The following is a 17,879-nucleotide window of genomic DNA, read 5'->3' on the forward strand; positions in this document are numbered from 1 at the left end:
TCTGCGCCACTGGACAATGTCTTTTCATGAGCTTCAAACAGCAGCTTCCTATAAATATTGCATCCATGTTATTGGACGCTGGAGTAAATTGAACATTGAACGCAGTGATGAAATGAAAAGCGGCGACGTGAACATTTTTCTAGGCCAATCAATCACCTGCAAAAGCTTTCTTTCCTCTCCGTGTGCCAGCTTTCTGATCTATGATATCATCTAGACATTGAATACGTGATTTTGCAGTTGGGTTATCAGTTGGAGTGACCGTGGTTTTCCATTATTATGTAGTTAGTGGTGATATTAATGTATTATCTATTCAGAAAATATGGCTAATGGGAAAAGACCACTTCATTTATGCAATTAGAATTCGTTCTCAAAATCTAGTCATCTCGGCGGCGATCATGCACATTATAACGATTGGTAATTGCCACACAGCTAAAGATACTTTGACTAGTACCTTTTATAGATCTAGGTAGATTGTTTTAGTACACTAATGTACACAGCAAAAAAATAAACCATGAGTTATGGATACATTACATTTTACCATGTAGGGACGGTAACCTTTGCTTGTGACTTCTTCACAGCTTTTCTGCACATTGTAATCCCTTGACCAAACAATCAAAACCCAGTGAGAGAAGATCTCCGTAACCTGGACTTTGTAATCGTTCCAGCCGAGCACCCAGCACCAAAAAAAAAAAAAATCCAATCTCTCAGTGGCGGTCCCAACCATGGGCAAGACAGGACAGAGTACGGTGGACTTGAACTCCCCGAGTGACATCAAGCAAGCCGTTCCCTTCGAGGATCTGGAACTTGCGGTGCCCCCTGCAGACCAACAGAAACAAAAAGAGGAGCCCCCTGACCGAGGCAGCTGGAAGGGCAAGTTTGACTTCCTGCTCTCGTGTATTGGGTACGCCATTGGCTTGGGTAATGTCTGGAGGTTCCCGTATTTGTGTGGCAAAAATGGTGGAGGTAAGTTCTTACATGTTTTGACCCCAATTTCGTGCAATTTACTGTATTTATTCTCCAATAGGAGCATTCTTGATCCCGTACTTCCTGACTCTGGTGTTTGCTGGGATACCGCTGTTCTTACTGGAGACATCATTGGGACAGTTCACCTCAGTGGGAGGTCTTGGGGTGTGGAAGCTCATGCCGATGATGAAGGGTAAACACACTGAAACAGTGGAAACTTGATTTACTAGAGCCTCAACTTGAGAGTATTTCACCTTTCAAACCGTCAATTCTTAGCTTCGTGTCAAAGCCAGAATCGGAGGTATGAGCAAGTTTCTGATAGGCTGAGTGAAGTGAAAAGGATCACAATTCGTCTGCACTTGGGAGATGAGAACCATGGTATTTCTATCTGTTGTGCTTGCAGGTGTCGGTTTGGCTGCAGTGGTGCTGTCCTTCTGGCTCAACATCTACTACATCATCATCATAGCCTGGGCCCTCTACTACTTGTTCAACTCCTTCGGTTCGGTATGTTTGAAATGAGACTTCTGACAAGGTCTTCTTTCTCCAGAGTCATAATTTAGTCTGCATCTGTGCACGCAGGAGCTTCCCTGGCAAAACTGTGACAATCTCTGGAACACTGATAAGTGTTTCTGTAACTACAGCCTGACGGACACCACCAACCTGACCAGTGCTGTCACAGAATTCTGGGAGTGAGTGTTACGCCGTCCCCATCATAGGCCATATGGTAGGGCCGGCATTTCTTGGTCTGCCCCTTTCAGATAGAATTTGCCAAAGTCGACACTGCGACTTTGCAGATTCGGGTAATTAAATGAATGTCGATGTCAGCGTCCAGAATGTCAACAATTGCTTGGGTGTGAGCATTTGGTCTGAGGTATTAAACATCTGGTCAAGGTCCCTTAACCACACGCGGTATTACGCCTCTGATCCTTCGCCGTCAGATGGCAAATTCATGGCTTGTCTCACCCACCCCAAAACCGAGTTCGAACGAAGTGATGAATATCACTTGTGTATGTTTGCAGACGTAACATGCACCAGTTATCCGGTGGTCTGGAGGAGCCTGGGGAGCTTCGTTGGCCCCTGGTGGGCACCTTGGCGCTCGCCTGGGTGCTCGTCTATTTCTCAATCTGGAAGGGAGTGGAATGGACTGGGAAGGTCAGAGTTCTCTTGCATAATCCTCCAAAATTGATTGCCAGGAGCATAGAAAAACAAACTCTCGAGGATTTTTACAGACGCTTGACTTTAACAAAAGTTAAGAGAAAACTTAAATGTCTTTTACCATCAAGCATATGGAAGATTTCAGATTTAGCCCAACATTTGCCACCATTTCCTCAACTCAGGTGGTGTATTTCTCAGCTACCTACCCCTACTTTATGCTCTTCATCCTGTTCTTTCGAGGAGTCACGCTTCCGGGAGCCATCGACGGCATCCGTTTCTACATCACCCCAGACTTCAATAAGCTCGTCAGCTCAGAGGTAAAACGGCCTCAGTGCTCTCGAAGACCCCACAAATCAATTTGTTTCTTCTAATCTGAAAAGATGAGAAAATTGTGATTTTTTTTTTTCAGTTAAAAAAATAGAACAATGTTTCTTTGTTTTCAATAAATATTTCTGTACACGTCTCATTGTAGGTGTGGCTGGACGCTGCTACTCAAATCTTCTTCTCCTACGGTCTGGGCCTGGGCTCGCTCATCGCACTGGGCAGCTACAACCGCTATAATAATGACGTCTACAAGTAATGGCGCATCGTAACCTTATACAACGTTGGCCATTAGGTCTGACGCTGACAATTGTTTGGTTGTCCTTTTAAGGGACTCCATCATCGTGTGCTGCATCAACTCCTGCACCAGCATGTTCGCCGGCTTCGTCATCTTCTCCATTGTCGGTTTCATGTCGTACATCACCAAGAAACCTGTTCAGGAGCTAGCTGCTTCGGGTATTCGATTCATATTATGGACTTGTTGAGTACTGTATGGCAACAGTTGAATATTTATAAAAATCCAGGTCCTGGGCTGGCGTTTTTGGCGTATCCTCAGGCGGTCACACAGCTGCCAATGTCGTCTTTGTGGGCCATCCTCTTCTTCTCCATGCTCATGATGCTGGGCTTGGACAGCCAGGTACACACAATACACTATGCAAACAAAAAAGACACACAATGAGGCTTGTTGTCGCATCCAATTAGTTCTGCACGGTGGAAGGCTTCATCACAGCGCTGATGGACGAGTATCCCATGTTGCTGAGAAAGAGGAAGAAAGTGTTCATCCTGATCGTCTGCTTTGTGTCCTTCATCATCGGGTTCTCCAACATCACACAGGTACACGACATGAGAAAACGATCCCAGTGCGAGCTACATTTTCCAGACGTGTTGCGTCTTCCAGGGTGGCCTTTACGTGTTCAAGCTGTTTGACTACTACTCAGCCAGCGGAATGTGCCTCCTCTACCTAGTCTTCTTTGAGACAGTCTCCATCGCCTGGCTTTACGGTAGGAAGGCACCCCGGCCAGTTAAACGGTCGGGTCTACTTGCGTTGATGTCAATTTGATGACGCAGGAGCCGAGAGATTCTACAAGGACATCGAGGATATGATTGGCTACCGGCCCTGCGTTTGGTGGAAGCTCTGTTGGAAGTTTTTCACGCCGCTCATCTGCTTGGTAAATTATTTAATTGACTGAAGCGCAATGATGGAAATCTGTCACTTCCATGTTGCTACTCAATTAAATTGGACTCAATTAGTATGTCTATGTCTGGTACTGAATTAAAAGACAAAATAAATGGAATATTTGGTCGATAAAAGGGGTTTACTTTCCTAGCCTAGCTGCCAGCCTGCGATGGATAAAATGTGGACTTCTGTATGGGCATGTTTTCTCCCTTTAATGTCAATATCAAAACTCAAATACTTAATGTAGTGTTACAATGTTACTCGTTTGAAAATTTAAGTGACAAGAACACATAATCCCCCAACCCCTCTCACATTAAGTAATTCAAATATCTTTTATTTCAGGGTGTGTTTACCTTCAGCGCTGTGGAGATGACACCCCTGACTCTGGGCAAGTACGTGTACCCCGTATGGGGCCAAACCATCGGTTGGTTCATGGCCTTGTCCTCCATGGTGCTCATCCCTGGCTACGTCGTCTACATGCTGTGCACGACTCCGGGAAGCATCAAGGAGGTACGGCACCACCCTCACTCTCCCTCCCTCTCCCCACTTGGAAATGATTCAAGGAGTTAACAGAAAGAATAAATATTGTTTTTTTGTGACCTACAGCGCTGGAAGAGGATGACAACATCACAGCAGGAGGAAAGGTCATCGGGTCATGATGTTTTTACGCACACTGGGAATGTTGGTGAAGCCCTCGTCTAGCCCCCGTACTGTGTTTGCTAAAATAATAATCACCCTGCCGTGCCAGATTTAGTGACAGTTGACACTTAAATGTAGCATTTTTTGCTATATTTTACTAGGACAGTTTAAAACTTAAAATAATGTACATTTTCTCAATAACTCCAATTGTAGGCCATCACATGATAATTGAATAAGTTTCTGTATTATATCTTATAGGGCGTTACGATGTATTATTGATGACATAAATGGACAAGCAATGCACAATTTGACATTTTTAACGATTAGACATGTAAAGATAGTGAGTAAATTATTATGTTAAAAATGTGGGAAAAATACAAATCCACATAATTTAAAAGATAATATATACATGCCATAAAATGCAGTGTAGCTCCATATTTTAAATACTAAATTCAACAAAGAGAATGAGGCTGCTTGTTAGGGAAAAAAGCTGCACCTAATCAAGTGCCCCATGACATTCAAATGTGAAACGTTGCTGTTTATTGTAATCAAACTCGTGTGTAAAGTGCACAATTAGCATGTATATAATTCTTCGTATTGTGCAGAAATAAATCTCCAAGAATCCATCACAAGACACACAGGTTTGACTTCAATGATATTTAATAGCATGTTGATATACTGCAAAGACAGTTCAAGAGAGGAATTCAACCGTGGGAAGTGATGGCTAATTTCTCTCACACTCCCTTCTCTTTCAACTTGTATTTCTTCGTTTTTTTTTTGGTTGTTTTTTTTTTTTTTTTTAATTAAATGTAAATTCCCTAATAGGTTGTCCTCATGTGATCGATGAAGCAGTGCACTTGTATATATGGGAGAGCCCTTTGGTCAGTGTCCTGTCGTAGGTGAAAGTCAGCCACTCGCGGGACTCCAGAAATGCTACATTGGTTGCCATGGGAACGTCCCCGACACGCACACAGTATAAAGCATCTCCCAAGAAATTAAAACAGTGGAGGGGAGGGGGGGGGGTCTCACATTTGCTCATTACATTGTCAAGCTCCACTTGAAGAGGGCAATAATCTAATAGATTGTTTATATATATATATATATATTTATATATATACAGTATATATGACAAAAAATGTGCCCCTTTGGATCCCATTTGTGTGCTCAAATTTAACTCAATCATGCACCAAAACATACTGTAAGGATAACATGCAAAACTAACAATAATTTAAAAAAAAGACTTCCTAAAAGTATGTTAATGGAGGCAATAAGTTTAAAAAAAAAAAGCATGAGTTATCCTTTGGGGTTTTCATTTTTGCAAACTTATTCTTTGATGTGTTGCCATGTTAAAATGTCTTGAAAAACCATTAATAGTTTCATTAAGATGCATTTAGTGTGACTTGCTCATTTTTCATTGGAGGACACATTTATCTATTTTTTTTTTTTTTTTTTAGAGTCTGCGCGATATTATCTGCGAATGAAAGGGCAGCCCAGAGTCCAAAAGACCAATAAAGCTGAGTGGTGACTCTCAGCTGGCTGGCCGGGTCTGGAAGCCAAAGCTCACTCGGGGCATTTTTTTTTTTTTCCTTTCGTTAATGCATAAAAGATGAAGACCGGGACATCGGGTGACCCATTTCAGAATGAAGGTCATGTGATGATCAAGAGGGTGCTTATCCTTTCCGGCATCTTTAGGATGTGATATTTACAATCCAAGCTTGAGGAAAATATGTAGATCAGACAATGCCTCCGGTTCTTATCAGCATTTGCTGGCTCTACGAGCTGTTGTTTATTCATTGTTTTTCTTGCTTTTAGGGGATAAACGTGAGGCTATAAAGATAAGCAGGAGATACGAGAAGACAAAACACACGGAAAGTGGGTGGCAAACACACACAAAGGCTTAAAAAAATAAACGAGGAAATTCGAGATTCCCTGAAAAAGCGAAGAAGCGTCATTGTCCCAAAGCGAAACATGGCGGCCACAGTGCGTCACACTTTGAAAGTGTGTTGAATATAAGCAGTCTACTTCCTGGAGAAGTTCCATCCATTCCTGAATTGTGTATGGAAGTCCTTCATTTCCGCATTACTAGTGTCACTTACTTTTTGGCACAAGGTGTGGGAGAATATTTCCACTCTTTGTCCGGCCACAATTTTAGCTTGAGTTAAAACCGGCAAGAAGTCATTTGAAAGTGTTAAATTGCTTGTGAAAATCAAGTCAAATGTTATCTATGCATAACATTGCTTGGTTCTTCTGTCAAATCTAAACATATTTTCCTAAATGTAATTATGTGGTTTTTTTTTAATTCATTGGATGATATCTTTCATCTCTATGTACATTGTGTATTGTTAAATAGAGGAAGTGGGGTTAATTAAAAGGTTTCTATTTACACCATGCTCCGAGAGCCACTAGGGGTCCGATGTAGACTGAGGCGGGGGTCCGGGGGGATGTACTGGTGCGGGTGGTTGTACGGCGGCGGCGGCGGGGGCAGAGGAGGTCGGTGGCCGTCCCCCCCACTGCATTGCAAGGGGTCGGGGGAGCGCAAGGGCGTGGACGTGGCAGACTGGCTCAGTTGGTAATGCTGGTAGTAGTGATGGGGGTGGTAGTGGGGGTAAGGGAGCGGGTGGGGGTGGGCGGGCGCGTGGCTGAGGAAGGCCTCCATGCGGGCGTGGCCGCCGTTGTCCAGCATGATGACCTTGACGATCTGCTGGCACTGGATGAGCGCCTCGGGCCGCAGGTCGGCCACGCTGGCGGCGGCCTGGGGGTGTGGCCGGCGGGCCGGGGTGCTCGGGTGTTGGGGCGGCGAGGCGGCAAGCCCCGGGTGGAAGAGCAGCTCCCCGCCGTGGTTAGGAAGTCCCGCGGTCTCGGGACTGCTGCTGAGCTGGTACGTCTGAAGCCTGTTGTGAATTGACACCTAGTTTAGAAAACAGCCAAGAGAACAGCATCAAATGTTATCAAGCTGGTTCCTCCGCTACGATCCGTCAAGCCCTCTTTATTCATTTGTTTTTGGGGGGGGGGGGAGGTGTGAAGGTAGTGGTGAAGTCATAACACACACAAGCAGACACGGGGGAGGAGGAAGGGGGTCTTTGTGTGGTCCTCCGAGGATGCTGGGAACAGTGATGGGAGTTGTGCGGAGGGGGGGGGGGGGGAGTGAGCCCGGTGGTTCCAAAGGGGACACTGAGGGCATCCGTATCGCCCTTCCAAACCACTGTGTGGCACTATGGGGAGGACAGCGGACACGAGGATACTTGCGGGAAGGGATTGGGTAGGGGGAACCAGAACACGTACGGTTGGTAGAAGAAGGGAAGCACACGAGACGTCCAACAAGCAACAAGGCACAATGCACAAGTCACACTGCTACGATTCAAATCGCCGCTATTCTTCTCTACTGCGTATTCCTGAATAGTGAACTTCCAGCGCGTTGATGCTCGTCAATTTGTCGACTAATTGGTTAAATCCCTCCTCCTTACAACTGTCTCCAGAACAAGAACCCTGTAGGCATCCAATCTGTGAGCAGATGTTCCTTCTCAGAGTTTTGTTCGGTCTTGGAGCAAGTGATAGAAGATGTGCAGCAGTTTTCCTTGACAGCATTTTGATCACCTTCCTGGCGCATCAACCTCACGATTTTGAATGCTATACAAGATGCTGGTGGTCGGTACAAGATTGGCCCTGAAGGCGGGTTTCTTTCGCTGATCCTCATGTTTTTTCGGGCAGGTCAAGAATCATATTGATTCTGAATGCTCTCACGCGCTGAGGTGGGGCCTCGTCAGCTTTCCGTCTCAAGGTACTTCCTGCTGCTTCGTGCCTTTTATTACATTAAAGTCTATTTTGATGAGTTTGCTCAAAGCGAATGTCTCATTTGGACTCAAACGCAGGTGGGCAGCCGCTAATACTCTTACAAGCTGCTTTGAATGTGCTCCTTCACAAAACTCATTTTCTGCCACTTTGTGTTGAAATACGAGCTGATTCTCCGTCTCATCCCGTCTCATCATCATCGGCGAGCAGCTGTTTTGTGAATTTGCACGACAAGTTCCTCCGAATGCGGGCTGATGTAAAGATGGAGACTGAAGGGCTGAACACTGCACTCCAGCGACTGGCCCCCACAAGCCTCCCCCTTCGCCCTCTCCACTCCACTTCCTCTCCTCTCTTCTCTTCTCTTCTCCTGGACGAATCCGCTTTGACAGCTAACGTTTTATCCCCACCAGCTTCTGACATTTAGTGCAGCCAGCGTGGAAGGATGAGAGGACAATCTTCCACAAAAAGAACCTTTTAAAATCTCAAATGCAAGGCACTTGAAATAACGGAGTTGAAATAAAAAAAAAAAAAATTAAATAAAACTCAATATCTAATTAAGCCACCAGGAAGCCAGAGCTGATTTACATTCAATGTCAACTCGAGGCTGTGTGTGTCCTCAGCCTCCGGGGGGCGCACTGCTGCAGAGAAGCAGGAAAGGAAAAGGTCATCTTGTAGCAGCAAAGCCTCCTGGGTAATGAAGTTGAGCTGGCGCGCTTGCATTAGCACGAGATGCTCGTTTGGTGTTTGGATGAGTGAAAAGAGGGCCACCAAATGCTTTTGTTGTGTTTTTCCAAGGGCGCCAGTCTTACTCGATACCTTGAGGATATATTTGTACTCATCCTGTTTAGTCCTCACTATGCTAGCTGATGCACTTACCTGTCACAGCGGATGTGGCCTTGTTGTGAAGCACTTACCTCGACGGCATTGTGTCCGCTTCTGTCCTCCACCTCCTGGTTTCCTGTAGCCGCGTAGTTAAATTAAAACCCACGGAGATGTTGTGTAGTTCAGTGTTTCCCAACCTTTAGTCAGCTAAGTATTCCATTACATAAATGGCAAAAGGTGAATAAATAAATTTTAAAAAAATTCTACTTTCTGACATTTACTGGAAGAGCATTTGTTTCGCTTTCCACCATATGTCGCTGGCATAGATAGAAGAAAAAAAAAAAAATACGGTGGCGCCTCACCTTGTGAGTTCAATTCATTGTGTGACCACACTTTTATTTTCCCACACGGAGATGAATGCAAATGGCAATCCAGACCTCCATAAAACATTTTGTAACAAGTTTTTAAAGGACATTTTAAGAAAAATAGCGCTGCACTATTTGAAATTAGACATACAATAATAAGGTAAGGAAATGTAAAAAAATCTGCTGTGTGTTGGTGCACATCTGGAAAAACATTTGTCGGGTCATTCGTAAATCAAGGTTTCGCTGTACCTTATTTGGGATTTATTTTTCTAGACAAATGAAGTTAACTGGATAGTTTCCCGCATCACACCTGATGATTTCTCGTGACGCACTAGTGGTTGGGAAGCACTGATGTTATTTGAGCCTCCTGTTACCTACCTGACGTGCCGCCGAGTTTTCCCCGCAGCTCCACTTGCGTGCCGTTGTTGATGGGGTGCGTCTTGGGGCCCTGCTGCTTCTCCAGCTCCCCTGCAGGGACCGCGAGAGCATAAGACAGGCATCACCGACTTCATCATCATCATCATGGCGGCGTCATTACACGGGCGTTGATGTGATCGTCACCTCCCACGCTGTCCGCTCATGGCGCGGCTCTTCATCGTGCTAATTAAACGTCACGGCTGATGCTAATTGCACGTCGCTGCCAATCACAGTGAGGCTGTATCGTTGTTTTGTCTTTAATTTTGCCAAAATGAGCGGTTGACGCTTTAAAATGCTACAATTTCTTTAAAAGAAACATTTAGCATTATTGGTCTGTGGTGTGTCTGTCAAAATACTCCAATGATCAAGAATTATAGCAGATTTGCACCCTATTTTTTGAAGCCACTCAGGATTTACCGTATTTTCCACACTATAAGGCGCACCGCATTATAAGGCGCATAGAATAGACGCTACAGTAGAGGCTGGGGTTATGTTATACATCCATTAGATGGGCTGCGCTAAAGGCTCAATATTGATCCATGCACATGATTATAAGGTGCACTCTCGGCTTTTGAGAAAATTAAAGGCTCTTAGGTGCACTTTATTGTGTGGAAAATACGGTAACCTGTTTTGAAGTTCCCTTGACTGCGAGGAGACAGCTGAGTATCCCATCTGTTAACATGATGACTGTGTCAAATATGTGCCCTTTGAAGTTTTGGTAAAAAAAAAAAAAACATCTTACACTCAATACGTATCTGCTCCATCTCCGACACCTCAGCAATGGACTCCTTCAGGTCTTCCACGAACTTGAGCAGCTCCTCGGCGCTTTGTGCACAGAAGTTGAGCACCTGCTTCTTGTCAGAGCCGAATGGCGACAGGATGGTAATGCCATGGGGGTAGTCTGATGGAGGGGGTGGGGTGCGTAATGTTCAAATCCAAAGAAAAATCAAGTGGAGTGTGGTCACAAATACAGACGTGGTGACTCACATTCATTCTCAAACAAGTGGAACTGCATGCCGAGAAGGCCCAGGGCTTTGCAGAACGTGTAGGCCGCTGAACTCTTCTTCTTTGGACAAAGCTTCAGTATCTAAAGAAAAAAAACAATCAAAAGAACTACACTATTTCAGTTTTGTTTTAAAGGACATCCGAACATAACGACTGATATAACTAATCAGAATTTGTTCCCCCCTATATGATGCAGTCATTGTGACTTTGCGGTGACATTTCTCCCACATACTGTATCAAAGATATGAGCTGTAAACGTCTCATGACAATCCTCACACTGCAAACCTTTCATGAAAACGATAAAGAATTCCACCCAAAATGTGCCTTTGAACCTTTTTTTTCCTGCAGCCACCAATTAAGAGGACACAACTTTGGTCCTACCCTTTGTGTGTGAGCAACATTTTGCATATTGATGGCTGCTGAACGACTTTGAAACGATAACCCGCGACGTGACTCCTAATGAGAATAATAATTATGCCCGACACGAAGCCTCTGATTTTTGCCTTGGCCCGACTCAAACACTTTTTCGCTGCTGCACCTTCCAGCTGCTCTGCAGCGAGAATGAGGGGGGGGCGGGGGGGGACAGACATTTTCTGCTCTACTTTATTACAAGAAACACCCAGAGACATCTGAATTAAAGGAGGTGTCACAACAGTATAAGAAGCTTTAACACGCACGCTTTGACGTGAGGGGGTGGTTTAAACTGTCACTTGTCACGTGTTATCTTCTGCTGCCCGAGTGGAAACCAGACGCATTTTTAAAGTTACCACAATGAGATCGTTGAAAAGGAACACTTCTCGCTGGTGCGCCGCCTGCTTCTGGGCTTTGTTGACGTCCGTCACCTCGAAGAGGCGACTGCAGCACACCAGTCGTCTGTGAGGCACCGACAGGACCTACGGTCACATTCAGGCAGAATAAATCAATCCCTGCACACCAACAGACATCAATTTTATGTGAAAATGACACTAGCTCTTTTCTATCATGATTGTAACGGTTTTATCTTGCCTTTCAACAATGTAAAGCACGAGGTGAGTCCTCTTTGTGAGAAAAATGATATAAATAAGATGTACTGAGTTCATTCCACACAGTACTTAGTTAGAAATCCAAAACGTTCAACTGTCACAGGCTAATTCAAAAGTGTACTACATCAAATCATAATTGTATTGAAATTTTTCCACATGGTTTTACTTTGACGTACTGGTGCTAAGGACATCCATTTTAAGTGAAAGTTTCATACCGGTGAATAGCGCAGTTCAAATAACGTTTGACCGACAAATAAAGATGTTGGGTGGCGGCATCTTCTTGCTCGCTTCCTCTTCCTGCTCTTATGCGATCATGTGGATTGTGCGCCGCGCGTGGGTCCTGTCACAGCGCTCGATTAAAAGGGTCACGCAAAGGTTTATCACTATAGCAGCCCGGCTGCACAAAATTGCCTCCGCGGAGTGGTCCAATCAGATAAAATGGAAGATGTAGAAGGACTGTCACAAGCGCAGCCAGCACTCATTTATGATCAGATCAGAATATACACGGGTTGCGCCCCGGCATTACCGCTTTTCATTTTCCGCCGGCACCCCTGTGGATAATTTGCTCAACCTTCTACTTTTCACCACGGGGATCGTTCCTGCTCGCCCCTTTTTCATTTCAGCTCACATCAGAAAATGCGTGTAATGACATCATTAGCATGAAACCCTCGTCATTTCCTGTCAGTGTTAGGAACTTATATCACCCCTGTGACTTGGTCCTAATAGATACATGTTTTATGTCAAATGTTGGAGCTGCGGCAAAGACTCTGCTTCTATGAATCAAGACGTAAAATATTCAGACCCATCACACTTCCATTATGTTGACAGCCATTACTGCGAACCCCCTTTTGTTGTGGGGGATACATTCGAATTCCACATAATCCAAAAAGTTGTCACCCACTTTTTAAAAGTATGGCTTTGCATCAGCATGATCTATTTTTTCCTCCCAAACGAGTTTTTCCTTACCCGAATGGAGGCGTTTAAGTGCTATATAAATAAACTTAACTTGAATCGATAATAACAACAATGCGCGGTGCAGTCACGCTGCAATCTGCTCTTCCAGGATAAACTTTCTTCCTTTTGTGGGGCAGACAGCTCCTTCTGGGCAGGAGTCACTTCCTGTCTCAACCATCCATCATTTGGGGCTCTGACTACGCTCCCTCTGTCTTCCGAAGGCTCGCCATCCATGACTGACAGTCACGGGGAAGGATTGGGGAGGCAGAAAACAATGGAGGGTGGCTGGATGTGTGGGGTGGGGGGCGAGGAAGACGGCAGAAATCAGTCTTAATGTCACTGAGAAAGTTGGCGACGGGGATAAGTGAGAGTAACTTTTTGTCAAGAGTCCTTTTTGGATGTGAATAACACGAGGGTAAGGGTCACAATGTCGGTTTGATTGAGTTGATTTTCAAAGCCCTCTGTCATCATACGGGCCACGAGTGAACAGGGAAATGTTTTGCTCTGAATGAAAGAAAAGCTTGGCGCAGTGCGGACGCACAAAAAAAAAAGAAGAAATCTTCATCAACCAGATTCTTTTACAGAGCAAAACACTCTTTGTTCTTCTGTGCTTGGACCCAAAAGCAGTCCAACACACGCAACTGGAGCCATTCGAACCCCGAAAGCATTCGAGAGTTCACCTAAAATGCCAGAAGAGCGCTTAATGACAAGCGGCGCTGGCGCAACGAGCCGAGGTGCTCATTGCCTTCTAATGGATAACAAATGTGCTCGCTAACGCTACTTAGGCAAGATGATGGTGATAAGGCCTTGAATAACGACTGACTTGGCATGGAGAGTGCGTGTCAGCGCTCGTGATAAATCATCACCCGGGAGTCGACTACAGTGCCGTCCGATGGGTTTTGTCCGAGAAACGAGGCGTAGAGGACGAAGGGCACGCACGGGAGGATTTTGTCTCCTCACCGTTTTCATGCCCACGATGGACTGCTCCACCTTGGAGACGTAGGTGACGTGGTCCTCATTGGAACGCAGTTCCCTCATCTGTATTCTCTCGTAGATGCCCACCACCATGTCACGGGGGATGTCCGCCCCGTCATCAACGCCTGAGACAGTGTGGGGGAAAAGTGACACAGAATGAGCATGGGGAAAGAGACTTACAGACCACACAACATACATAAACCCTTTCCGTTAACCCTAAATCAATGAAAGATGATTATTCCTCGTACTAAACCAAGTGAGAAGTACTGCTATTATTATGCTACGGGTGTGTCCGCAGAGCAAGCCAAAACCACGCCCCACTCAACTGTCGACTGTCAATTAAATACCACAACTTCAACCTGGAAAAATGGCCGCTACGTCATCTATCATCTTTTATTCCCACGTGTTTGAGCAGCGAAAATATATGCGCTAAAAGCCTCAGGTCAGAGCACGGGATTTTCCCACATTGCGCCAATGAGGCGCTCTACAGAGAACAGGCCAGCAAGCCATCCGAAAGGAAGATGCATTTTTGAATTTGAATGCCATTGATTGTCACTATGCAAAAGTGCACAATGAAATTGGGAGCGTTTAAAGGTGAAGAAATAGCTAGCTAGCTAATGGTATGTCACAATTGGATTGTTTTGACATGGGAAGACATTCGAGTTTGCTTAAACTTTAAACAGTCGTTTCTTTTCTGTCTTTATTTAGACCAAAGGACGGAAAGAAAAATAGGAGAAACCCTTTTCTTCCTCCTCCTTACTTGTCGTCTAATCAACTTCTGCTGTCTTCTGGTGTCTCCATGTAATGTTGACATGGGGTCACGGGGATTGAAGGTAAATAGCCGAGCGAGGGCTTTACACCTGACCTCAGCACGGGTTAAGGCCACGGTGAACTACGGCTTTGGCACGTTAACATGCTGACAGGTGTTGTGATACTGCTGGCTCACGTCTGAATCAAGTTTTGAAAAGTGTATTTTATTCGTTGAAGCTTGGGATGATTGCTTTCGTGTATCTACTTCCTGAGAGAATCAATCAAGGGTGGGGTGGGGGGCCTCCAAGGTGATTGGATGGAGAGATGAGACAAAAAAAAAAGAAAAAAACTCCAAAAGACAAATACACCAGCAGGGACGTTGTGACATATTTTCATTTGGGTAAGATGTCCAGGATTGATTTTCTGGCTTGATCTAATTGCCGCACGCCGTCTGGATGAATTTACTAAAGTTGGTGGATGTCAACCTCCCGGCATGCATGATTGATCGGGGTTTTCATTGAGTACCTCGGAGGTTGCGTATAAAGTCCTCCAGCAGCATCTTGCGGTCGGGCTTGATGTTGGGACTGTACATGTCGGTGTTGAGCAGGATGATGGCGAACGCCAGGATGAAGATGGTGTCAGGGTTGTGGAACTGCTGCACCACGTCCGGGTTGCACATGCAGTAGCGCTGGCTGCAGGGATGCACAAATATTTTCTGGTACATAAACTAATGCATAGTGTAGTCGTTTTCAGACAGCAGGATAGTGTGGAGAAAAATGTGTGGATATCAATTCCTTAAGATGTTAAAAAAAAAAAAAAAAAAAAATCTGACTGGAACATTACTTAAAACGATTAATCAAATAACAGATGGCTGCTAAGTTGGGCTGACACCAATTTCACACTCTCATTCCCTGACACCCGCAAAATTCACCAGCCCGGTCTTTTAAATCCACACACAATTTACAGATATTATCATGGGAAACGAAGATAGTGACCTCAACCAGACAACATTAACACCTGCACCTCACATGCACACCTTGTTGTTTCTTGATTAATCAACGGGATAAGCGGCACGATAATAGATTATAAAAATATCCCATAGCTAAATTCTGTTGTTTATATTTCAGTTGAAAAAGCTCGTCCAAATATTTGTATAGATGTAATTATATTTGCACAAACCCTGAATATTTGATGTTGAGCTGCCGTGGAAAGATTCGGTGAAAAAAAACGAGCAGAATGAAAACAATAACACGTCCCAATAATTTTTAAATTCACAGTAGCATTAGTTGGAATCCATCATGTGGAATTCACACAATTAGCGCACTGCACAATTAGTACCAATGCTCGACTCACTCTAAAATTGTACTATAAAAAGAAAAAAAAAAAGAATGATTGTGTTGGAATATTATGGAATCAGATGAAAGCAAGGATGGATTTATAGCTTTAATTTGTTTTTGTGTGATGTTAAAATATCCCTCCCTCTGGCTTTAAAACCCATTGAACGCATCGCGCATCACACAGCGGTCCACTGGTTTCCCGTCTGTAGTTAAACATGCAGAAGCTTTTATGTACAGTACGTGCACACTCGGAGAGCATAAATGCACATCGCTCTGGAGCACAACAACATTCTACCGCACCACCAAATATAGACGGCCAACAGTGTGTCTTCAGGAAGGACCCGGTCTAAAAGTGTGTGTGTGTGTGTGTGTGTGTGTGTGTGTGTGTGCGTGTGTGTGTGCACTCCCTGTGGAGAGGGATTATTTCAACGAAATGCATAAAGTATGAACACTCCTCGGCTGGAGAATAAATAATAAAACAGTACAATGGTGTATGACGACCCAAACAAGTTTGAAAAAAAAAAAAAGGGGGGGGCGTGCGGTGTAATAGTTAATTTGAGCAGTCATCGTTTGCACACTGAGACTGTGGCGCCATTTTAAAGGCCCGCTGAGCTGAGTCAAGTCTCAATGGGACTTAAACGCTCATTGTGGTATTTGGCAAATACACATTTGAGCCAGGCAAGCATTTTTTTCACCCTCCCTTTTTTCCATGGTACAAATTCATGCAGCTTTTGAGCAAACATAGTGGAAAAATAACAATAGAAAGGTGCTCTATATCGATTGTGGAAGTGAACAACTTAACTGACTCCATAAGAAGTATGAATTTGCAGATAGTTGTTGTTGAAGTTTACTGTGAAACATATTTCAATCTGAAAATATTTTATTTAGGTATTTGTTATTGTATTTTTATCTTAATTATTACCTTTATTTCTGGAGAGCAGCTCGTTAAAGCGGTGTTCTCACAGTGCTCCCGAAATGAAATTTGGTTGAGTTAACATATGTTAGCTTAATGCTAACACATAATGGGAAACGCCGCTAACTAGCTAATAAATAGCGTCGTTACTTGACTTGAACACAAACAGTGGAGCTATACATGTGGACAAAGAATATATGCCAATGACTATTATGATCTTTGTTGACTAACTCCATGTACATATCCCTAGGTCAGTATCACAGAGGCCAGTGGTCAAGGAGCATCAGAAGGAGCGGCATCATGTCCATTGAATTGAACAAAAGGTCTCTTTCTTTACATTCTACAAAATTATGTCATTGCTGTATTTTTTTTTTATGAAGTACTACATTAGTGAGTGATATTTTTCTTATTGAAAAGGGGAGGCTGCAAAGGAAAGGAATTTCCATTTATTTCAACGGGGAAAGAAGATTTGAGACCATTGGACACAGCATGTTGCTGTTGGAACCGCAGAGTGACGAAGCCTTCTTTTTTCGTATGCTAAATTGTGCAAATACACAGCGCATCGTGAGCAGCACGCAGCATTTTGCTCGTTTATTTTGTACACTGACGCAGCAGCAGCGAGGCCACTACTGCTGCTTCCCGTCCTCGCCACATTGTGGGGATAGGCGCTGACATCCCCTCGCTTGTTTTGGAGGCACATTTGATCACAGCAGGGGATGTTAGAGGGAGGGTTGGGGGAACGAAGTGCCAGTGGACGTTACGCAACGCTGGTTATTTATAAATCCTCCACCCTCTTTTGTTTTTCTGCCCTTTTCATTCCTTCCCACCCTCCCTCAGGTTTGTTCCGCTCTCACGCCTCTGCTCAAACACGCAGATGCCCGGGCATTGCCGGTGCCAAGGTCTCTACCCACACTTTTTGTTTACCTCCTTGTCGTGCACCTCGGGCAAATGTGACAGGTGGCTCTTCGTCCCAGAGATGCCAGACAGCGTCAACTCATGTTTATTTTGCAACTGTGAGGGGGGCCAAAGGGAAGAACAAACACACATATGCTACTCTATTGGAGCATCTATTTTTACAGTTTCTTCCTTCCTTACTCTACAGTCAAATACATTTTTTAAAAAATAAAAAATACCTTACAATTCTAGAAATAATTCCTGGTGATAAAGAGAAAAAAAAAAAAAAAACCTTCATAATTTTTTACAAATCTATTAGTGTATAATAAGCAGATAGGAAACCTGTTAAGGAAACCTATATTTGGATCCATATAAAACTGA

At 44.2% G+C, this 17,879-nt stretch overlaps 2 protein-coding genes across 4 annotated transcripts in view; one reads left to right on the forward strand and one right to left on the reverse strand.

The window, feature by feature from the left end:
* Window positions 1-17,879, reverse strand: part of iqsec3a (IQ motif and Sec7 domain ArfGEF 3a) — a 42,902-nt gene that overhangs the window by 1,946 nt on the left and 23,077 nt on the right. The window contains exons 7-14 of one of the 3 annotated variants that reach the window (XR_009793206.1): window positions 14,880-15,046; window positions 13,590-13,729; window positions 11,421-11,546; window positions 10,636-10,735; window positions 10,391-10,549; window positions 9,610-9,699; window positions 8,959-9,002; window positions 2,325-2,490 (exon numbers count right to left, since the gene is read on the reverse strand). Coding sequence is in view for 2 of the 3 variants with exons in the window: in XM_061807830.1 (XP_061663814.1) it covers window positions 6,636-7,163; window positions 8,959-9,002; window positions 9,610-9,699; window positions 10,391-10,549; window positions 10,636-10,735; window positions 11,421-11,546; window positions 13,590-13,729; window positions 14,880-15,046 (1,354 nt within the window). In the remaining variant the exon portion in view is untranslated. Of the gene's footprint in view, window positions 1-2,324; window positions 2,491-4,858; window positions 7,164-8,958; window positions 9,003-9,609; window positions 9,700-10,390; window positions 10,550-10,635; window positions 10,736-11,420; window positions 11,547-13,589; window positions 13,730-14,879; window positions 15,047-17,879 lie in introns of those variants that run through there. The other 2 variants (XM_061807830.1, XM_061807828.1) reach the window with 2 other exon arrangements.
* Window positions 723-4,318, forward strand: LOC133493879 (sodium- and chloride-dependent GABA transporter 1-like). The gene is made up of 14 exons (XM_061807833.1): window positions 723-963; window positions 1,025-1,156; window positions 1,367-1,467; window positions 1,543-1,652; window positions 1,983-2,115; window positions 2,301-2,435; window positions 2,591-2,694; window positions 2,771-2,895; window positions 2,964-3,076; window positions 3,142-3,273; window positions 3,338-3,440; window positions 3,508-3,608; window positions 3,959-4,126; window positions 4,223-4,318. Exons 1-14 carry the CDS (start codon window positions 723-725, stop codon window positions 4,316-4,318), a joined length of 1,794 nt encoding a protein of 597 aa, XP_061663817.1.

The sequence above is a fragment of the Syngnathoides biaculeatus genome, chromosome 20, assembly GCF_019802595.1.
Source record: "Syngnathoides biaculeatus isolate LvHL_M chromosome 20, ASM1980259v1, whole genome shotgun sequence".
Lineage (NCBI taxonomy): Eukaryota > Metazoa > Chordata > Actinopteri > Syngnathiformes > Syngnathidae > Syngnathoides > Syngnathoides biaculeatus.